The 22413-nt window shown below is 46.4% G+C and overlaps 1 protein-coding gene across 1 annotated transcript in view; it reads right to left on the minus strand.

Moving 5' to 3' along the window:
• Positions 1–22413, minus strand: part of hdgfl3 (HDGF like 3) — a 137705-nt gene that overhangs the window by 54544 nt on the left and 60748 nt on the right. The window contains exon 2 of the mRNA XM_078241535.1: positions 371–447. Coding sequence (XP_078097661.1) covers positions 371–447 — 77 coding nt within the window. The remainder of the gene's footprint in view (positions 1–370; positions 448–22413) is intronic.

The following is a 22413-nucleotide window of genomic DNA, read 5'->3' on the forward strand; positions in this document are numbered from 1 at the left end:
AGGGTAAACAATTCGGGTCATGGAGGTAGGGCCTGGGTGGGATTGTGGTCAGTGCAGACCTGATGGGCCAAATGGCCTCCTTCTGCACTGTAGGGATTCAATGATCAGCAATATTTATCAGCCGAGAAACATAGTTTCAGGAAAACCAAACTGAGTTAACTCAAAATCGGAATCCTGTAGTTGTACGTTATTTGTTTATGTCCTTACCAACTTTACGTACTTAGCTAGAATTTCTTGAAAAAGGCTTCATTCAGATCTATTTGGATAACTAAGAGCCTGGATCCGTTTTTGTAACACTGAGTCTCTTTCATGTAACAAAATGTACAATGCTGATCACAGTTACCCTTTTATTCCTTTTAAATGTACTTACGTCTCATGAGTTCCAAAGAAGAAAATTGGATATTTATTTGCTGGTGGCTTCACAGCTCCCTCGGGGAGCTCATCGATCTGTTGAACAAGAGAAGAGGATTCAGCATGATTATCACCCTCAACAGAAACTTACATTAGATGACTTCAGATCTTCAATATTGTACAATGAGTATCAAACATAAACAAAAAGGAATATGCTATTCCCTATCCCTGTTTGGTAGCACTGAGCTCAGGGGATTTAAGATAGTTGGGGGGGTGGGGACATGTTTGGTGGGGGGAAAGTGTCTTATCAGGCTCCTACTATTTAACTATTAAGACTACTTGCCGCAGAGGAGTGGTGGTCTAATTCAAACAGCAAAGTCTCCGTCTGAGCAAAGAAAAGCACAGCACAGGAAGAAGCCCTTCAGCCCTCTCAGCTTGCACCAATCATGATGCTCTAACTAAAGGTAGGGGAGTCTAAAACCAGAGAGCATAGGTTTAAGGCGAGGGGGGAGAGATACAAAAGGGCCCAGAGGGGCAGTTTTTCCCTCAGAGGGTGGTGAGTGTCTGGAACGAGCTGCCAGAGGCAGTAATAGACGCAGGTATAATTTTGTCTTTTAAAAAGCATTAGACAGTTATATGGGTAAGATGGGTATGGAAGGATATGGACCAAATGTGGGCAATTGGAACTAGCTTAGTGGTAAAAACAGGGCAGCACGGACAAGTTGGGCTGAAGGGCCTGTTTCCATACTGTAAACCTCTATAAACTAAAAAAAATCCTTCTGCCCTTAGACATCAGAATGGGCACACCATTTTAATCCTGAGCTGCACTTTGTCAAACCTGTTGCAATATCTGGCCATGGACAAGATCCTGGTCAAAGGAGGAGGCACAGTAAGAAGTTTAACAACACCAGGTTAAAGTTAAATACTTTAACCTGGTGTTGTTAAACTTCTTACTGTGTTTACCCCAGTCCAACGCCGGCATCTCCACATCATGACTACAAAGGAGGAGGGCCAGGTAAGTTTATTTCTTAAACTTCTAAACTTTTCTTGTGTGGCTGGAGGAGCTCACAAGAAGATCAGCTGCTTCCCTTGTCCCAGGCTTCAGCTCTCAATTGTGGACTTTCCCAGTCAAGCCCAACGCCCCCCCCCCCCCCCCCCCACTCCTTACTTAGTTTCCCCGGAACTATTGCCCTGGTTCCCCATCCTTTCTCCACCGCCTCCCCCACCACCCACCGAGCTGCATTCTGTCTCCCAAGCACTGGCGGTGATGCCAAATCTCTTCAGCTTCAGGCAGGAGTGAAGAGTTGGGAAAAGTTAAAAATCTCCCGCCCTTCACTGCCCAGCTTGGTCCTTGCAGCCATGCCAGTTCATGCCAACAGTTAAAATTTAAGAATTTCCTAACTGTGCCCCAAACACCTTTATATCATCGCTGAGATCTGTGGTGACATACAATTGCTGCATCTGATGCTCTAATGCTCTAATCTGATGCTCTAAAGGCGGCACGGTAGCACAGTGGTTAGCACTGCTGCTTCACAGCTCCAGGGACCTGGGTTTGATTCCCGGCTCAGGTCACTGTCTGTGTGGAGTTTGCACATTCTCCTCGTGTCTGCGTGGGTTTCCTCCGGGCGCTCCGGTTTCCTCCCACAGTCCAAAGATGTGCGGGTTAGGTTGATTGGCCATGCTAAAATTGCCCCTTAGTGTCCTGAGATGTGTAGGTTAGAGGGATTAGCGGGTAAAATGTGTAGGGATATGGGGGTAGGGCCTGGATGGGATTGTGGTCGGTGCAGACTCGATGGGCCGAATGGCCTCTTCCTGCACTGTCGGGTTTCTATGATTTTTTTTGTCAGTATTACTTATATCGTTAGAATCATAGAATCCTGTAGTGCAGAAGGAGGCCATTCGGCCCATCGAGTCTGCACCGACCACAATCCCACCCAGGCCCTATCTGCGTAACCCCACATATTTACCCTGATAATTTTACTTCTGCTAATCCCCTGACACAAGGGTCAACTTAGCATGGCGAATCAACCTGACCCGCACATCTTTGGAGTGTGGGGGGAAACCGGAGCACCCGGAGGAAACCCACGCAGACACGGGGAGAACGTGCAAACTCCACACAGACAGTGACCCGAGGCCGGAATTGAACCCGAGTCCCTGGCGCTGTGAGGCAGCAGTGCTAACCACTGTGCCACCCCAAAGTTCTTTAGGAAATCTGCTGTAATTACATTTTCTTCATAAAAGGTGGAATTTTAACCCCTCCCCACATAGGCAGAGTTAAAATTTCAAAGGCCCAGCACCTACTGACTTACAGTTCTAATGGAGATTGGAGAATGGAGACTGATCCCCACCCCACACCAACACCAACCATTTGGAACGCTTTGCCTTCCATTGTTCTGAATGTTAGCACAAAGCTGAATGGCCACTTCTGCCCAGCAACAACCGCTCGGTTTAACCAACCGAACTATCAGACTGTAATCTGCAAATTCTCCAGTAATGAAAGTGGGATTAAAGTTGCGCAACATCATCTTAAGCAAGCGGCAAAAATCAATATGAAATAAATTATATTGAGATTTTATTGGGTAAAATAGGTATCAAACGAATGGGGTCCAGCTCATCAACTTATTATTTATTACTGACTCAAGTCAATATTTCAGATGCAAAGGAGACTTAGAATCATAGAATCCCTACAGTGCAGAAGGAGGCCATTCGGCCCATCAAGTCTGTATTGATTCTTAAACAGAGCATCCCACCCAGGCCCTATCTCCATAACACCACCTATTTATCCCGCTAATCCATACATCCTGGGACACTAAGCAGCAATTTAGCACGGCCAATCCACCCTAACCTGCACATCTTTGGAGGGAAAACGGAGAACCCGGGGGGGGGAACCCGCGCAGACACAGGCAGAATGTGCAAACTCCACACAGACAGTCACCCGAGGCCGGAATCGAACCCGGGTCCCTGGCGCTGTGAGGCAGCTGTGCTAACCCACTGTGCCACCGTGCTGCCCTCACGTGCAATCTCAATACTGCTTCCTTTGCAAGCAGAAAATCCAATGGCAGCAATGACGAAAGGGTCACCAATTACAACAGACGGGCCAATTAAAACTAAATGTAGGTGATTCCATCGAAGGCCATTCTTACAACCGAAGTCACCAAATCCAGGGCATCCAAATTCTATTTGATAACATTCAGATTACATTACTCAACCATTTTGTGATCTGGGTTTTACAATGTTTTAAAGATGAATCTTTTACTGCAATTTCATTGTCTATTATCTTGGTTTTTGTGAACAGTGAGTTTTAGGGGTTGATTAAGATTCAGGATGACCCTGGGTTCCATGTCAATACAGCTTTGGAGGCTCTGTTGGTGGAATCTACTGTCATCTAGTGGTAGAAGTTTTAATTGGAGAAAATTGATTGATTAAATGACTTCTGATTTTCGTCATTATCAGAATACAGCTTCAAACATCATCGAATCATTACAGATCAGGAGGCGGCCATTTGGCCCATTGAGTCTGCACTGACTCTCTGATTGAGCATCTTATCCCAGTAACCCCATGTATTTCCCCAGCTAATCCCCTGAGCTGCATATCCTGGGACACTATGCGGCAATTTAGTATGGCCAATCCACCTAACCTGCACAGCTTTGGAGTGTGGGAGGAAACCGGAGCACCCGAAGGAAACCCACGCAGACACGGGGAGAATGTGCAAACTCCACACAGACAGTCACCCGAGGCTGGAATTGAACCCGGCGCTGTGAGGCAGCAGTGTTAACCACTGTGCAACCGTGCTGCCCTTGTGTTCGTGTGTTCCTATTTCATCTCATGCATAACTACTTTGGTCTGGTGTCCTGTCTACTGCCTTTGTATGTGAAGTCTATTTTCAACTTTCTTTTACCAGAAGGCAACAAAGCCAGTCAGAAACAGTGAGAAAATATGTGCTCATTCTTTGCCTTCACCCCTTTTGTTCATTCATTAAATGGATGTGGGGGTCGCTGGGTAGGCCAGCATTTATTGCCCATCCCTAATTGCCCTTGAGAAGGTAATGGTGAGCTGCCTTCTTAAACTTCTGCAGTCCATGTGGTGTAGGTACACCCACAATGCTGTTAAGGAAGGGAGTTCCTGTACTTTGATTGAATGACAGTGAAGGAACAATAACATATTTCCAAGTCAAGATGGTGAGTGGCTTGAAGGGGAACTTCCTGGTGGTGATGTTCCCATGTATCTGCTGCCCTTGTCCTTCGGAGTGGTCGTAGCTTTGGAATCTATTGTCAAAGGAGCCTTGGTGAATTTCTGCAGTGCATCTTGTAGCTGGTACACATGGCTGCCACTGTGCATCAGTGGTGGAGGGAGTGAATGTTTGTGGTTGGGGTGCCAATCAAGCAGGCTGCTTTGGCATGGATGGTGTCAAGCCTCTTGAGTGTGTTGGAGCTGCACTCATCCGGGCAAGTGGGGAATATCCCATCACACTCCTGATTGTGGAAAGGCTTTGGGGAGTCAGGAGATAAGATACTTGCCGCAGGATTCCTAGCCTCTGACCTGCTCTGGTGGCCACAGTATTTACATGAGTAGTCCAGTTCAGTTTCTGGTCAATGGTAACTCCCAGGATGTTGATAATGGGGAACTCAGATGGTAATGCCATTGAATGTCAAGGGGCAATGGTTAGATTCTCTCTCATCTGGTCATTGCTTGGCACTTGTGTGGCACAAGTGTTACTTGCCACTTGCCAGCCCAAGCCTGAATATTGTCCAGGTCCTGCCGCATTTGGACATGAACTGCTTCAGTATCTGAGGAGCTGCTGAACATTACGCAATCATCGGCGAACATCCCCACTTCCAACCTTATGATGGAGGGCAGGTCATTGATGAAGCAGCTGAAGATGGCTGGGTCTAGGACACTACCCTGAGGAACTCCTGCAGAGATGTCCTGGAGCTGAGATGATCGACCTCCAACCGCCACAACCATCTTCCTTTGTGCCAGGTATGACTCCAACCAATGGAGAGTTTTCCCCCTGGTTCCCATTGACTCCAGTTTTGTTAAGGCTTCTTGATGCTAAACTCAATCAAATGCTGCCTTGATGTCCAGAGCTGTCACTCTCACCTCACCCGAGTTCAGCTCTTTAATCCATGTTTGAATGAAGGCTGTAATGAGGTCATCGGCTGTTTGCCCTGGTGGAACCCAAACCAAGTACCTGTGAGCACATTTATTGCTGAGTAAGTGCCACTTGATAACATTGTTGATGACCCCTTCCATCACTTTATTGATGATTGAGTGTAAATTGATGATGCAGTAATTGGCCGGGTTGGATTTGTCCTGTTTCTTGTGTGCAGGACATACCTGGGCAATTTTCCACATTTCTGGGTCGATGCCATGGCAACTTTCCATATTTCTGGGTAGATGCCATGCTATAGCTATACTGCAAGAGCTTGGCTAGGGGTGAGGCAAGTTCTGGAGCATTTCCAGCCTTTGCCACCTTCACTTCACATTTCCAACACCTGTAGCATTGTGCGTTTGTATTTGTTGTTATCACCACTTTGCTGTGTAGATTTGTGGAGTAGTCATTCTCCTCTGTGACCTGTTGCTGACCTCTCGGTGCGTTCCCTTCTCCATTTCTAGCTTGTTTCGGGCTTGGCACCACCACTAGCTTTCCCAGATTACTTCATCACGGATTAAGAGAGATTTCTCTCAGCCCTCAGTTGCTCAATGCAAATAAGAGCTGAACATAGAACCCCTACAGTGCAGAAGGAGGCCATTCAGCCCAACAAGCCTGCACCGACAACAATCCCACCCAGTCCCTATCCCTGCAACCCCGCATATTTACGCTGGTCCCCATGATACGAAGGGACAATTTAGCATAGCCAATCAACCTAACCCATACGTCTTTGGAGTGTGGGAGGAAACCGGAGAACCTGGAGGAAACCCATGCAGACATGGGGAAGACTGCAAAGTCCACACAAGCACCCAAGCCGGGAATCGAACCCGGGTCCCTGGTGCAGCAAGGCAGCAGTGCTAACCACTGTGCCGCCAAACTTGAAGACAGCTCAGGCCCCTCTCTCCTGATAAAGGCCAGGAGAAGTATTGGCTCCTCTACATCCATCCTACAACAATAGCCTGGGTTGAAAATTGCTCTTCCCTGCTGTTCAGTCAGGTGCTGTGATATCTGAGCTCCTGTCCTCTGATGCTATAGTGTGGCGACTAGGGGATTTTCACGGTAACTTCATTGCGGTGTTAATGTAAGTCTACTTGTGACACTAATAAATAAACTTCAAACTTCAGTTCTGCTCCTTGATTGAATTTCTGTTTCTGTAACTAGCTTGTTTCTCCATTTGAGGTTGTACTTTTGCTTCCATTGTGCCATTAAGAAAACATCCCATTAAATATCACCTTGCCATTTGTCATTGGATGGACACCTTATGTAAGAAGTGTGAAAGATGTTGTACTTAAAACTGGATACATCTTGCTTCATTTTCTGTTTATCCCACAATACAGTTATAAAACATTTAGCAACGATAGTCAAAGACAACTCTTGTGTTTTGTTCTCTTGAAAATCTCAATGTCTTGCTCTTGCAATACCTTTTATTTAAAACTGGCCATCATTTCCGCAGGCACAATTGGCTGAGAGTCTGCTTTGCAATGTTTAGAATTCTATTTACTCAGCTATAGAAAACAATTAAGATATAATGCAGCTGAATGAAGCTACAAAGAAACAAAAGGGGTGATATCATTTTCTGAAATCCATTCCGTGAATCGTGACAACCAGAAGCCCTGTCGGTGGTGTTTACACAAGGGCTTCATTGTACCTACATCAACAAGCGATAATCATTACTAACGCAGTGCACCTTAAATTGCGTGAAGTTATGCCAAGCTCCCTCACGCACAGCTTCCACAAAGCAAAATGGCTGACGCAATCGGAGGGAGTTTACGGCCTCGCTCATCTCAAAACTGTAAAATCCCACTCAAGGTCAACGGACTTTCATTGTCCGCCCCTCGCCCGCTCTGATTCCTGTGGCAGGCGGGGCAGTAACATTCTGGCCAATGTTTGGATTCCTGACCACTTTGGGCCTAATCTTCCTCTGTCTGGTCTTGGGGAAAGCAAACCACAGCTCACAGGCTGTGCACCTGACCCATATGGGATTTCATGTTCCAATTTTTTGTCTTCTCACACCAGGGGCGGGTTTGCTTCGCAGTTTGTGAACTGCGCTGGGATGAGTGAGGGAGTGGGGGGTGAGATCTCTATAAGGGCCGTCTTGGTTTTCCAATGCAGTATCCCAGCTCCCAACAGTGACGCCTAAACCTCACCCCTCATAGAATCATAGAATCCCTACAGTGCAGAAGGAGGCCATTCAACCCATCAATTCTTCACCGACCACAATCCCACCCAGGCCCTATTCGCGTAACCTCACATATTTACCCTGCTAATACCCCTGACACTAAGGGACAATTAAGCATGGCCAATCAACGTAACCCGCATATCATTGGATTATTGGAGGAAACCCACGCAGACACGGGGAGAATGTGCAAACTCCACACAGACAGTGACGCAAGGCAGGAATTGAACCCGGGTCCCAGGCACTGTGAGGCAGCAGTGCTAACCCACTGTGCCACCATGCCACCCTCACCTCACAAAAACCACCAAATTGTTGACTGTGTGCCGAAGCGTTTTGACGGGCGGACGCCCACACTTTGAATTTACTTTGAAGGAAGTACGATTTTCCCTCAGCGTTCCCAACCCCATGCCAGTATCCACTGGCCTTTTTGCAGTTTGGGAATGCAGACCCGTCCCCGCTGAGGTCGGGTTCCCCATTTTAAATGGAGCAAAACAACTTCGTTTGTTCCTGCACATTATTTTTGTCTGATGGTGTAGAGTTTTGGTAAACCATTTAAAGCACTCTGGGTTTGAGAATTTGTGAAGAAAATGGAAAACCAACTGAGGAGTCTGGACCAGACTGGAAGTATAAAGCCTAGCCAACATCTTCCAAGTGTCACTAGTATGTTCTATTTTGCAATGTAGGTTTGCTTTTAATGCAGCAGTTCATCATAGGGATCCATCCTTTTAAGATAAGTTGACCCTTACATTGGTGAGCCTTATGTATTTGATCAGATGTATTACAGTGCTTTTCAAATGAAAAAAGCACTATAATGCAATGAGAAACGTTACAGAATGTCCTACCAGTCAGTGCTGTCATCTTTTCTACTGTGACTTAAACGGCTGATGAAGAAAATCTACACTTGATAAAAATTGAATCTGCACTGAAATTGAAATGAGCATCTTCAGAGGATTAGATAGGGTGGACAGTGAGAGCCTTTTTCCTAGGATGGTGATGGCTAGCACGAGGGGACATAGCTTTAAATTGAGGGGTGATAGATATAGGACAGATGTCAGAGGTAGATTCTTTACTCAGAGAGTAGTAAGGGCATGGAATGCCCTGCTTGCAACAGTAGTGGACTCGTCAACATTTAAGGGCATTTCAAGGGTCATTGGATAAACATATGGATGATATTGGAATAGTGTAGGTTAGATGGGCTTTAGATTGGTTTCACAGGTCGGCGCAACATCGAGGGCCGAAGGGCCTGTACTGTGCTGTAATGTTCTATGTTCTGTTCTTCCCATTTCAATACACTATAGTTTGGACAGCTGTTCCCATTATCAATGCTTGGCTGAGTTTCAAGTATTAATGGGTTTCAGCACAGTAGGTGTTCCATTCATCTGAGAACGAATGGCAGTTTCAAGGAGCTATCGTAACAGATTGGCCATTCGATGTACTTTCTGGTCTGTTGACACAAGTTAATAAGATTACAAGAATTACAAGGTTTTTTGACATAGAAGTTGCATTTTTCTCAGAGACCATGATTTGAAGGCTTTTATTAAATGGTAAGAGGTTTATTTTCCCTCTAAGGCATGTAAAATATTTTTAATGGATAATGCACAGAATCTGAGAATTGTATACAGTGCACTTTGGTAAATGGCCATGGAGATACAAAGAACAAAGAACAGTACAGCACAGGAAAACAGGCCCTTCGGCCCTCCAAGCCTGTGCCGCTCCTTGGTCCAACTAGACCAATCGTTTGTATCCCTCCATTCCCAGGCTGCTCATGTGACTATCCAGGTAAGTCTTAAACGATGTCAGCGTGCCTGCCTCCACCACCCTACTTGGCAGCGCATTCCAAGCCCCCACCACCCTCTGTGTAAAAAACGTCCCTCTGATGTCTGAGTTATACTTCGCCCCTCTCAGCTTGAGCCCGTGACCCCTCGTGATCGTCACCTCCGACCTGGGAAAAAGCTTCCCACTGTTCACCCTATCTATACCCTTCATAATCTTGTATACCTCTATTAGATCTCCCCTCATTCTCCGTCTTTCCAAGGAGAACAACCCCAGTCTACCCAATCTCTCCTCATAGCTAAGACCCTCGCTACTCCCTCGATAGCAAGGACATCCTTCCTCAGATAAGGATACCAAAATTGCACACAATACAATACTATTAGGATTTTCTAAATGACCTATCATAGACTCTGTCATTTTCCCCATTACTGAAGTCAGGCTGACTGATCACAGGGGACTGAGAGGTTTGAGGAGAAAATCCCATTGCTTAGGGCAGAGGAAACTGAAAGAACAGCCATCAATTGTGGAGTGATAAACATCAGGGTTGCACAAGAGATTGGTATTGGCGCAGAGATCCCAGGGGGTTGGAGGGGATTACAGAGACAGGAAACGGTGGGACCATGAAGGCAATTGAAAACAAGGATGAGGTGGCAGTGGGATTAAGGAAACAAGCAATTTTCAGCTCCTAGAATCATAAAATAGAATCATAGAATCCTACAGTGAAGAAAGAGGCTGTTCGGCCCATCGAGCCTGCACTGACAACAATCCCACCCAGGCCCAATCCCTGTAATGCCGTACTTGCCCTGCTAACCCCCCTGACAGTGTTATTTTTCACTGTCACACACACTAAGGGGCAATTTAGCATGGCCAATCCACCTAACCTGCACATCTTTGGACTGTGGGAGGAAACCGGAGCACCCGGACACGGGGAGAATGTGCAAACTCCACACAGACAGTGGCTTGAGGCTGGCATTGAACCCGGGTCCCTGGCGCTGTGAGGCATCAGCGCTAACCACTGGTGCCACCCTTTTCTTATTATTCTTATTCTTCACAAAGTTCCCCATTTCTTCCTCCGAGTTCAAGATGCCACACACCTAACAAGCCGAACTGGTAAGATTTCATTTAGTAGCAGCATTTCCCAGTTGCATTTCACCCGATGTCTGGAGAATCTGGTGCACCCACCAGACACTAGTGTGAAACTTAAACTTTTAACCAATGGTTCAAACTGGAATTCTAAAAATAGGGATATCCAGAAATACGCTGCAGATGCCTGGCAGCGCTTCCTGTTTGTGTGATGTGACACCGCCAAATATATTTGTGGTATTAAATGAGCATTTATATCAGGACTAAAACGTCCATCACAACTTGTGACTCAGCTCCCTCTGTTCACTAAATTTAGCGTAGAGTAGATAGTCTAAGTATGAAATGGGTAAAACTGCATTCCATAGAATCTATTCAGAAAATTACTGAACAGAAAAAATCTTTGAGAAGGCAACACTGTATATAGGAACTCTCTTAGCATTGTGTGAGGATCCAGGGCTGTAAATTCCTTCATGTGTTTAGAACTCATGCACGCTCTGGATATTTCTTCTCATGACCAATGCAAAGACAGATGACACAAACAAAGTCCGTGCCTCGTATGAACTGAGATGTGACTGTTATGCGTAAACAAGTCGAGGAAAAAAAAAAATTGAGCTTTGTGCTGTTTACAATTTTCTTCTGCTTCTTCCCTGCTGCCATCGCACTTTCGAATGGTCCTACCGCACATTAAGCTGATCTTTTTCTACACCCGAGCAATGACTGTAACACTACATTCTGCACCATCTCCTTTCCTTCTCCCCTATGCACTCTATGTAAGGCCAAAAGGGAAAATGCTGGAAAATCTCAGCAGGTCCGGCAGCATCTGTAGGGAGAGAAAAGAGACGTTTTCTCCCACAGGCTCGAAACGTCAGCTGTCCTGACAGATGCTGTGGAGATGCCGGCATTGGACTGGGGTAAACACAGTAAGAGTTTTAACAACACCAGGTTAATGTCGATATGCGCGATCTTCTTGGAGATCAAACCTTTTTAACCTGGTGATTTAACCTGGTGTTGTTAAAATTCTTACTTACAGATGCTGCCAGACCTGCTGAGATTTTCCAGCATTTTCCCTTTTGGTTTCAGATTCCAGCATCCGCAGTACTTTGCTTTTACTGTATGTAAGATATGTCTGTACAGTGCACAAGAAACAATACTTTTCACTGTATCCCAATACACGTGACAATAATAAATTAAATCTCAGGAAATTTCAATTAGGTATATTAGAAGTCATGAAACCATTGTAATGTGGCAATCAATTTGCATACCATAAGCTCCCACAAACAGCAAAGAGAACAATAACCGAATCACCTGTTTCAGGTGTTGGCTGAAGGAGAAGTATTGGTCAGGACACTGGGGAGAACTCCCCTGGTCTTTATCAAATAACGCTGTGGGATTTTGTACAACCACCTGAGAGGGACAGTGTCTATTATAGTGTCACGTCTCACAACAAATCCCAAAGGTTATAGTAAATTACAGAGATAATGCTGCAAAATTCAATTGAAATGTCCATAAAGGTGCCATTTTAAGTGAGTCTGGGTAATATTTTGCCCCATAGCACAGTGGAGTCTGAATCATTAGGGATATGGGACTATGTAGGGATATGGGGGTAGGGCCTGGGTGGGATTGTGGTCGGTGCAGACTCAATGGGCCGAATGGCCTCTTTCTGTACTGTAGGGTTTCTATGATTCTATGATTAAACAGCTTCAAGAAGGAGATAGATATATTTCTGATATCAAATGGGGCATGGAGAACAGGTAGGGAGACCAGGAAGCTATCAGCCATGATCTGATTGAATGGCAGAGCAGGCTTGAAGGGCTGAATTGCCTACTTCTGCTCCTAATTCCCATGCTTCTTACACAAAAACAGAAAATGCTGGAAAATCCCAGTGGGTCTGACAGCATCTGTGGAGAGAGATAAGGGCCAACGTTTCGAGTCTGGATGACCCTTCATCAGGGCTGACAGCTCTGACGAAGGGTCATCCAGATTTGAAACGTTGGGTCTATTCTCTCTCCACAGATGCTGTCAGACCCACTGAGATTTTCCAGCATTTTCTGTTTTTGTTTCAGATTCCAGCACCCGCAGTAATTTGCTTTTATCCTATGTTCCTCCACCACAGTGTTTTACACATATCCCAATACTAAGGGAACATATAGAGAACTGGAACTGAAAATAATTACAACAAAACTTTACAACAGGCTGACAAATAACTCTCAGGCATACTGTGTATTGCAGCCTACAGAGTAGGAATCAGGTTTATAAAGAAGTAAAATTAACAGGAAATTAAATGTTTAATAACAACACACACATAAATCACACGTATTCACTTCACTTATAAAAAGTTGCTGCAAAACTGGGAAACATCACAGAGCTTACACACATTTAAAAAACACATTCTGATTAATAATTGTGAGGCAAACTTTATATTTGATATTGGAAACTCACTGCTCCTAAATCCTTCATTTGATCGGGGTGGTGGAACCTTCAACCCACCACATACCTGTGTTCTAGAATTATCTTCTGAAATCCTTTAAGCTCTCAAAGCCTTTTGAAGCTGTTACCTCTCTTACTTTTTGCTGCCCCCCTCAATTCTGTGAAGTGCCTCAGGCAGTCTTGTGATGCAAAAGGCACTACTGAGGTAATAATGTGACATCCAACCACATGCAGTCAAAGTGAGTCCCTAGTGTAAACACAAATTGTTTACATACAGAAAGATCCTTTCCAGATGTATCACAGCTTGGTGTGGCTCCTGCTCTGACCAAAACTGCAAGAAACTACAAAGGGTTGTGAAAATAGCCCAGTCCATCATGCAAATCAGCCTCCCACCCATTGACTCCGCCTACACTTCCCGCTGCCTTGGAAAAGCAGCCAGCATAATCAAGGACCTCACGCATCCCGGACATACTCTCTTCAACCTCGGGGAAAAGATACAAAAGTCAGAGGTCGCGTACCAACCGACTCAAGAACAACTTCTTCCTTGTTGCTACCAGACTTCTGAATGGATCTTCCAATAAATTAAGCTGATCTTTCTCTATACCCTAGCTATGACTGCAACACTACATTCTGCACCCTCTCCTTTCTTCTCCCCTATGTACTCTATGAACGGTATGTTTTGCCTGCGCAAGAAAAATACTTTTCACTGTATCCCAATACATGTGACAATAATAAATCAAATCAAATCAAATAGGAATTAGCCTTTCTACATACACCAAATTATGCTAAATACCAGTCTCTGGATAATGATTAATGAGTTGATGCCTTATACATAGTGTGGGGCAATTCAGGTTTCCTGTATCACTTGCTGCATTCATCATTCCCAATTGGATTTCAGCATATTCTTAAATTGGTGACGAAGCTTTGCATGTTCTTCCTCTGCACTGTTGATTAGACATTTGTGGGGGGAGGAGGGGGAAGGGTGGGAAAGCAATAAAATATCCCAGTCATGACTCAGTGAGAGCAAATCACTCGGTGTATGTGACAGTGAAAAATAACACACTTAGTGTGCATGTTAACCACAAATGTGAGTCACTGACATGAGTCCAACATCCCCATCACCCAATGTTGGCCATCTGGAGAGATGCAAACTGAATACAAGATGCTTTCGTGAGGGAGGGAGGAGGAATTTCCAAGAATAACCAAGTCATGTCGTGGTTAGATGCCAATCTTGGATCCTGTTGACGATTACACTTTCAGCTCAGTATTAATGTGGAACGTAGGGGTTACGGGACAATAAAAGATCCGGGCCCATCCAATTGTCTTCATTATCATTGTATCACGTGACTACCAGGATGATGAAAGTTGTTGGCTAATCATAGCAATGCGCACGAAGATATTTATAAACTAAGCCTCTCCGCCAAAAAAAAAGGTCTGTCTTCAATTTTAACTGTTGGAACAATGTGGCAAATTTCCTTTTTCATCACTTTTTGAGCTGTCGTGCAAAAGGGAAAATGCATGTTTTGGGGAATCTGCAGCTTTGGATTCTATGCAATGCATGGCACTGGGCCACAGGGCTTATACACCATCCTACTGTTCTAAGTTGGGACATTATGTTAAAGAGATGTGACAGGCACATTTTCCCATCTGTTTCTGATTACAGACACACTATTTGCTTCAGTAAGAACATGATTTCCAACAGGGATCTTAGACAAGTTAGACAAAATTCCATTTAAGGACGCACTCACAATTGGATCATGGCTCCTGATGTCAACTGGGTTTGCTGTGCGGTTATAGTCTAAATGGCGCCTGAATGCAGAACGGAGGCTTGTCTTCAAACAGCGAAAAGATTCTTGGATGAAGAGTCCTCCGTTTGAACCTTCACAACCCGGCTTGCACTCGAAGTATTTTTGATAAGAAGTTATTTCCCACTGATGCTGAACTTGCGTTATTGCACTTGGGAGTCTTGGAGCTAAATCGACACTGGTCGGTAATACAGCTGATACCACAGGGATCAGCAGCACTGCAGTTTGAGTCAATCAACACAGTTTGATAATTCGTCACGCAGGGACTTGTGGTCAGAACCAATCTTAAGTTTAGGTTTATTTATTAGTGTCACAAGTAGGCTTACATTAACACTGCAATGAAGTTACTGTGAAAATCCCCTAGTTGCCACACTCCGGCGCCTGTTCGGGTACACTGAGGGAGAATTTAGCATGGCCCAAGCCGGGAATTGAACCAGGGCCCCTGGCGCTGTGAGGCAGCAGTGTTAACCACTGTGCCAACCATAAAGTGGAGGGGGATTTTCTGTTCTGATTTTCTGTTCCCGTTTTCATTGGGCAGGATCGGCTACTGAGAGCGGAAAATCCCACAAAAGGCCCAAATCGTGTTTCTGTTAGGCGTGACCCAATTGTCCCCATCCCCCGCCAGTGACGTGACTGGGATCCCAACATTCATTGGCAGGATCCCTATTAGAATAAATTAACATCTAATTATCAGGCTTCAACACCTGATAATTCTGAGCTGTTACATTATCTATTCACATCGGCACACCAATATGACAGGTCTCCTATGGTGTGCACCTGGCGAGCAGAACAAGCTAGAGGAGTTCAGGTGAGTGCATCGTTCAAGGCAGGGTAGAGGGTCATATGCCTCCTGGCACCACAGGGCAATGCCCAGGCACGAGAGAACCACCCATTGGCCTTCCAGTGGTGGGAGTCCACCAACACTCCCTAATTTGATGATGGGGGTTTCCTCTGGGTGCTCCAGTTTCCTCCCACACTCCAAAAATGTGCACATTTTAGGTAGATTGGCCACGCTAAATTGCCCCTTAGTGTCCCAGGATGTGTGGGTTAGGGGGATTAGTGGGGTAAGTATGTGGGGTTACGGGGGATTGGACCTGGGTAGGATACTGTGTCGGAGTTGGTACAGACTCAATGGGCCAAATGGCCTCCTTCTGCACTGTAGGAATTCTATGATGAGCCCATTCCTCGTCTTTTATGTGCTTGAAAAATGGGGTGGGGAAGTCTAAAGCACAGCATGCAAGGTCGAGATCCAGAACCCATTTCCAGTTCCTGACTCCTAATTCAGCCCAGGGTGAAAAAGTGCAGCAGCTTCGAGGAAAGTGGAATTACAGAATTACTGGGGAGGCGATGGCCTTGTGGTATTATTGCTCAACTATTAATCCAGAAACCCGGATAATTTTCTGGGGACTTAGGTTCGAATTCCGCCACGGCAGATGGTGGACTTTGAATTCAATGAAAAATATCTGGAATTGAGAGTCTACTGATGACCATGAAACCGTTGTCGATTATCAGAAAAACCCATCTGGTTCACTAATGCCCTTTAGGGAAGGAAATCTGCCGTCCTTACCCGGTCTGGCCTACATGTGACTCCAGCAACAGCAATGTGGTTGACTCTTAACTGCCCTCTGAAATGGCCGAGCAAGCCACTCAGTTGTAACAATAGCTACAAAGTCTCAAACAAGAAATGAAACCGGACGGACCACATGGCATCGACCTAGGCACCGGAAAAGACAACGGCAAAACAAACTGCCCTGTCGACCCTGCAAAGTCCTCCCTACTAACATCTGGGGGCCAGTGCCAAAATTGTCTCCTCGACTAGTCAAGCAACAGCCTGACATGGTCATTCTCACAGAATCATACCTTACAGATAACACTCCAGACATCACCATTACCATCCCTGGATATGTCCTGTCCCACCGGCAGGTCAGACCCAGCAGAGGTGGCGGCACAGTGGTATACAGTCAGGAGGGAGTTGCCCTGGGAGTCCTTAACATCGACTCCAGACCCCATGAAGTCTCATGGCTTCATGTTGAACATGGACAAGGAAACCTCCACTGGTTACCACATACCGTCCTCCTTCGGCTGATGAATCAGTATTCCTCCATGTTGAACAACACTTGGAGGAAGCACTGAGGGTGGCAAGGGTGCAAAATGTACTCTGGATGGGGGATTTCAATGTCCACCACCAAGAGTGGCTCAGCAGCAGCACTACTGATCGAGCTGGTCGGGTCCTAAAGGATATAACTGCTAGACTGGGTCTGCAGCAGGTGGTGAAGGAACCAACAAGAGGAAATAACATACTTGACCTCATCCTTACCAATCTGCCGGCTGCAGATGCATCTGTCCATGACAGTTTCGGTAAGAATGACCACCGCACAGTCCTTGTGGAGATGAAGTCCCACCTATGGAGTTCAATCCTGATAAAATGGAGTTCAATCCTGATAAATGCGAAGTGATGCATTTTGGTGGGAATAATGTAGGGAGGAGCTACACGATAAATGGAAGAACCATAAAGGGTGTAGAGACGCAGAGGGACCAGGGTGTGCAAGTCCACAGATCTTTGAAGGTGACGTCACAGGTGGAGAAGGTGGTGAAGAAGGCATATGGCATGCTTGCCTTTATAGGACGGGGCATAGAGTATAAAAGTTGGGGTCTGATGTTGCAGATGTATAGAACGTTGGTTCGGCCGCATTTGGAATACTGCGTCCAGTTCTGGTCGCCACACTACCAGAAGGACGTGGAGGCTTTGGAGAGAGTACAGAGGAGGTTTACCAGGATGTTGCCTGGTATGGAGGGGCTTGGTTATGAGGAGAGATTGGGGAAACTGGGGTTGTTCTCCTTGGAAAGACGGAGGATGAGGGGAGACTTAATAGAGGTGTATAAAATTATGAAAGGCATAGATAGGGTGAACGGTGGGAAGCTTTTCCCCGGGTCGGTGGTGACGTTCACGAGGGGTCATAGGTTCAAGGTGAAGGGGGGGAGGTTTAACACAGATATCAGAAGGACATATTTCACACAGAGGGTCGTGGGGGCCTGGAATGTGTTGCCGGGCAAGGTGGTGGAGGCGGACACACTGGGAACGTTTAAGACTTATCTAGACAGCTATATGAACGGAGTGGGAATGGAGGGATACAAAAGAGTGATCTAGTTTGGACCAGGGAGCGGCGCGGGCTAATTGTTCCTGGTTTCTCGTTTCAAGGCTTCATTCTACGATCATCTTGCTGGTGCCAGTACAGAGTGATACTGCGGATAGTTGGGAACCTGTCTCGGGGGCAGGGGATTCATATGGTGTTCGTGGAAGTGGAAATGACTAGGGTTGGGAAGCATTTTCCGATCGGGGCCATTGTGATCTCCTGGACTCGTTTCGATCGCCTCAGGGGGTCGGAGAGGAATTTCCCAGATTTTTTTTTCCCCATATTGGCCCTGGGGTTTTTCACTCTGGGTTTTCGCCTCTCCCTGGAGATCACATGGTCTGGAATGGGGGGGTGGGGGTAAGTTAATAGGTTGTAATGAACAAAGCATCGTAGCTGTGAGGGACAGCTCGGTGGATAGGATATTGGTATGTAGATAGGCTGGAAAATTGGGTGGGGATCCTGGATTCAGGATTCAATCCTGGACTGGGGAGCGGCGCGGGCTTGGAGGGCCGAAGGGCCTGTTCCTGTGCTGTATTGTTCTTTGTTCTTTGTTCTTGTTCTTTGTTCACATTGAGAATAACCTCCATCGTGTTGTGTGGCACTATCACCGTGCCAAATGGGACAGACTTCGAACCGATCTAGCAACTCCTGACTGGGCATCCATAAGGCGCTGTGGGGCATCAACAGCAGCGGAATTGTATCCCAGCACTCTCTGCAACCTCATGGCCCGGCATATCCCCCACTCAACCATTACCAACATGCCAGGGGGTCAAACCTGGTTCAACGGAGAGTGTAGGCAGGCATGCCAGGAGCAACACAGGCATAACTAAAAATGAGGTGTCGACCTGGTGAAGCTACCAGACAGGGCTACCTGCATGCTAAATGGCAAAAACAGCAAGTGATAGACAGAGCTAAGCAATCCCACAACCAATGCATCAGATCTAAGCTCTGCAGTCCTTCCACATCCAGTCGAGAATGGTGGTGGACAATTAAACAACTCTCTGGAGCAGGAGGCTCCACAAATATCCCCATCCTCAATGATGGAGGAGCCCAGCACATCAGTGCAAAAGATAAGGCTGAAGTATTCGCAGCAATCTTCAGCCAGAAGTGTCGAGTGGATGATCCATCTCGGCCTCCTCCAGTGGTCCCCAGCATCTTAGATGCCAGTCTCCAGCCAATTAGATTCACTCCACGTGATATCAAGAAATGGTTGGAGGCACTGGATACTGCAAAGGCAATGAGCCCTGATAACATTCCGACAATAGTACTGAAGACTTGTGCTCAGAACTTGCTGCTCCCCTAGCCAAGCTCTTCCAGTACAGTTACAACACTGGCATCTACCCGACAATGTGGAAGATTGCCCAGGTATGTCCTGTACACAAAAAGCAGGACAAATCCAATCCAGCCAATGACCGCCCAATCAGTCTACTCTCGATCATCAGTAAAGTGATGGAAGGGGTCATCAACAGTGCGATCAAGCAGCACCTGCTCAGCAATAACCTGCTCAGTGACGCCCAGTTTGGGTTTCGCCAGGGTCACTCAGCTCCTGACCTGATTACAGCCTTGCTTCAAACATGGACAAAAGAGCTGAATTCCAGAGGTGAGGTGAGAGTGACAGCGCTCGACATCAAGGCCGCATTCGACCGTGTGGCATCAAGGAGACCGAGCCAAACTGGAATCAATGGGTATCAGGGGGCAAACTCTCCGCTGGTTAGAGTCATACCTGGTATATAGGAAGAACGTTGTGGCTGTGGAGGGTCACAGCCACAACCATCTCAGCTCCAGGACATTTCTGCAGGAATCCCTCAGAGTAGTGTCCTAGGCCCAACAATCTTCAGCTGCTCCATCAATGACCTTCCCTCCACATTAAGGTCAGAAGTGGGGATGTTCGCCGATGATTGCACAATGTTCAGCTCCATTCGCGACTCCTCAGATACTGAAGCAGTCCATGTTCATCTGCAACAAGATCTGGACAATATCTAGGCTTGGGCTGACAAGTGGCAAATAACATTCGCACCACACAAATGCCAGGCAATGACCATCACCAATAAGAGACATTCTAACCACCACCCCCTGACATTCAATGGTGTTACCATCACTGAATCCCCCACTGTCAACATCCATAGGGTTACCATTGACCAGAAACTCAACTGGACTCACCACATAAACACAGTGGCTACAAGAGCAGGTCAGAGGCTAGGAATACTGCGGCGAGTAACTCACCTCCTGACTCCCCAAAGCCTGTCCATCATCTGCAAGACACAAGTCAGGAGTGTGATGGAACACTCCCCATTTGCCTGGATGGGTGCAGCTCCAACAATACTCAAGAAGCTCGACACCATCCAGGAGAAAGTAGCCCCGCTTGATTGACCACATCTACAAACATTCAATTCCTCCACCACCAACACTCAGTAGCAGCAGTGTGTACTATCTACAAGATGCACTGTAGCGATTCACCAAAGATCCTTAGACAGCACCTTCCAAAACCACGGCCATTTCCATCTAGAAGGAGAAGGGCAGCAGATAGATGGGAACAGCACCACCTGCAAGTTCCCCTCCAAGCCAGTCACCATCCTGACTTGGAAATATATCGCCGTTCCTCCACAGTCGCTGGGTCAAAATCCTGGAATTCCTTCCCTAATAACATTGTGGGTCAACCCACAGAACACAGACTGCAGTGATTCAAGAAGGCAGCTCACCACCACCTTCCCAAGGGCAACTAGGGATGGGCAATAAATGCTGGCCTAGCCAGCGACGCCCATGTCCCATGAATGAATAATAAAAAAAATAGAAGTTTAAAAGTTATGATGTGGAGATGCCGGCGTTGGACTGAGGTAAGCACAGTAAGAAGTCTCACAACACCAGGTTAAAGTCCAACAGGTTTATTTGGTCGCACGAGCTTTCGGAGCGTTGCTCCTTCTTCAGGTGAGTGAAGAGTTGTGCTCACAAACGGGGCATATATAGACACAGACTTAATTTACAAGATAATGGTTGGAATGCGAGTCTTTACAGGTAATCAAGTCTTTACAGGTACCGACAATGCGGGTGGAGAGAGGGTTAAGCACAGGTTAAAGAGATGTGTATTGTCTCCAGCCAGGACAGTTCGTGAGATTTTGCAAGCCCAGGCAAGTCGTGGGGATTACAGATAGTGTGACATGAACCCAAATCCCGGTTGAGGCTGCCCTCATATGTGCGGATGCCATCATCTCACGTGAGAACACCATCCACCAGGTACACGGTACATACTCTTGCGACTCAGCCAACGTTGTCTACCTGATACGCTGCAGGAAAGGATGTCCCGAGGCATGGTACATTGGGGAAACCATGCAGACGCTACGACAATGGATGAATGAACACCGCTCGACAATCACCAGGTAGGAGTATTCTCTTCCTGTTGGGGAACACTTCAGCAATCAAGGGCATTCAGCCTCTGATCTTCGGGTAAGCGTTCTCCAAGGCAGCCTTCACGACACACGACAACGCAGAATCGCTGAGCAGAAGCTGATAGCCAAGTTCCGCACGCATGAGGACGGCCTCAACCGGGATCTTGGGTTCATGTCACACTATCTGTAACCCCCACGACTTGCCTGGGCTTGCAAAATCTCACTATCTGTCCTGGCTGGAGACAACACACATCTCTTTAACCTGTGCTTAACCCTCTCTCCACTCACATTGTCTGTAACTTTAAAACTTGATTACCTGTAAAGACTCGCATTCCAACCATTATCTTGTAAATTGAGTTTGTGTCTTTATATGCCCTGTTTGTGAACACAGCTCCTCACTCACCTGATGAAGGAGCAACGCTCCAAAAGCTCGAGCTACCAAATAAACCTGTTGGACTTTAACCTGGGGTTGTGAGATTTCTTACTTAAAAAAATTATGAGAGGTATAGATAGGATGAACAGATGGAAGCTTTTTCCCAGGGCAGAAATGACAAGGGGGCACAAGTTCAAGGTAAGGGGTGGAAAGGTTCAGTGGAGATGTGTGGGGGAAGTTTTTGTTTACATAGAGGGTGGTGGTGGCCTGGAATGCACTGCCAAGTGAGGTGGTTGAGGCAGACACATCAGCCACATTTAAGACTTATCTAGATAGACACATAAACAGACGGGGAAATTGAGGGATACAAACAGTTGGTCGAGATAGGACAACGTGATCGGCGCAGGCTTGGAGGGCCAAAGGGCTCTCCAAGCCTGTTCTTTGTTTGAATGGGGGTGGCCATGGGAGGGGGGGGGGGGGGGGGGGGGAGGTGGGGGTGGCTCAACTATATTCACTGAGCTGGAATGATCACATTACCTCCTTTCTCCTTCATTAAACTTTCATTCCGTACAGATTAATTATGCAATAATATCAGAGGGAAGCTTGATTAATTAATTTAGAAACAAGCTTGCAGCCTAGCAGAGTGCTGGAATTACATAAAATATACAGCCCAGAAACAGACCATTCAGCCCAAATAGTGTACCCCAGCTCTGGTAACCACATGAGCTCCCCCCCCCCCCGCTATAATGATCATTA

Source organism: Mustelus asterias, chromosome 24 (genome assembly GCF_964213995.1).
Source record: "Mustelus asterias chromosome 24, sMusAst1.hap1.1, whole genome shotgun sequence".
Lineage (NCBI taxonomy): Eukaryota > Metazoa > Chordata > Chondrichthyes > Carcharhiniformes > Triakidae > Mustelus > Mustelus asterias.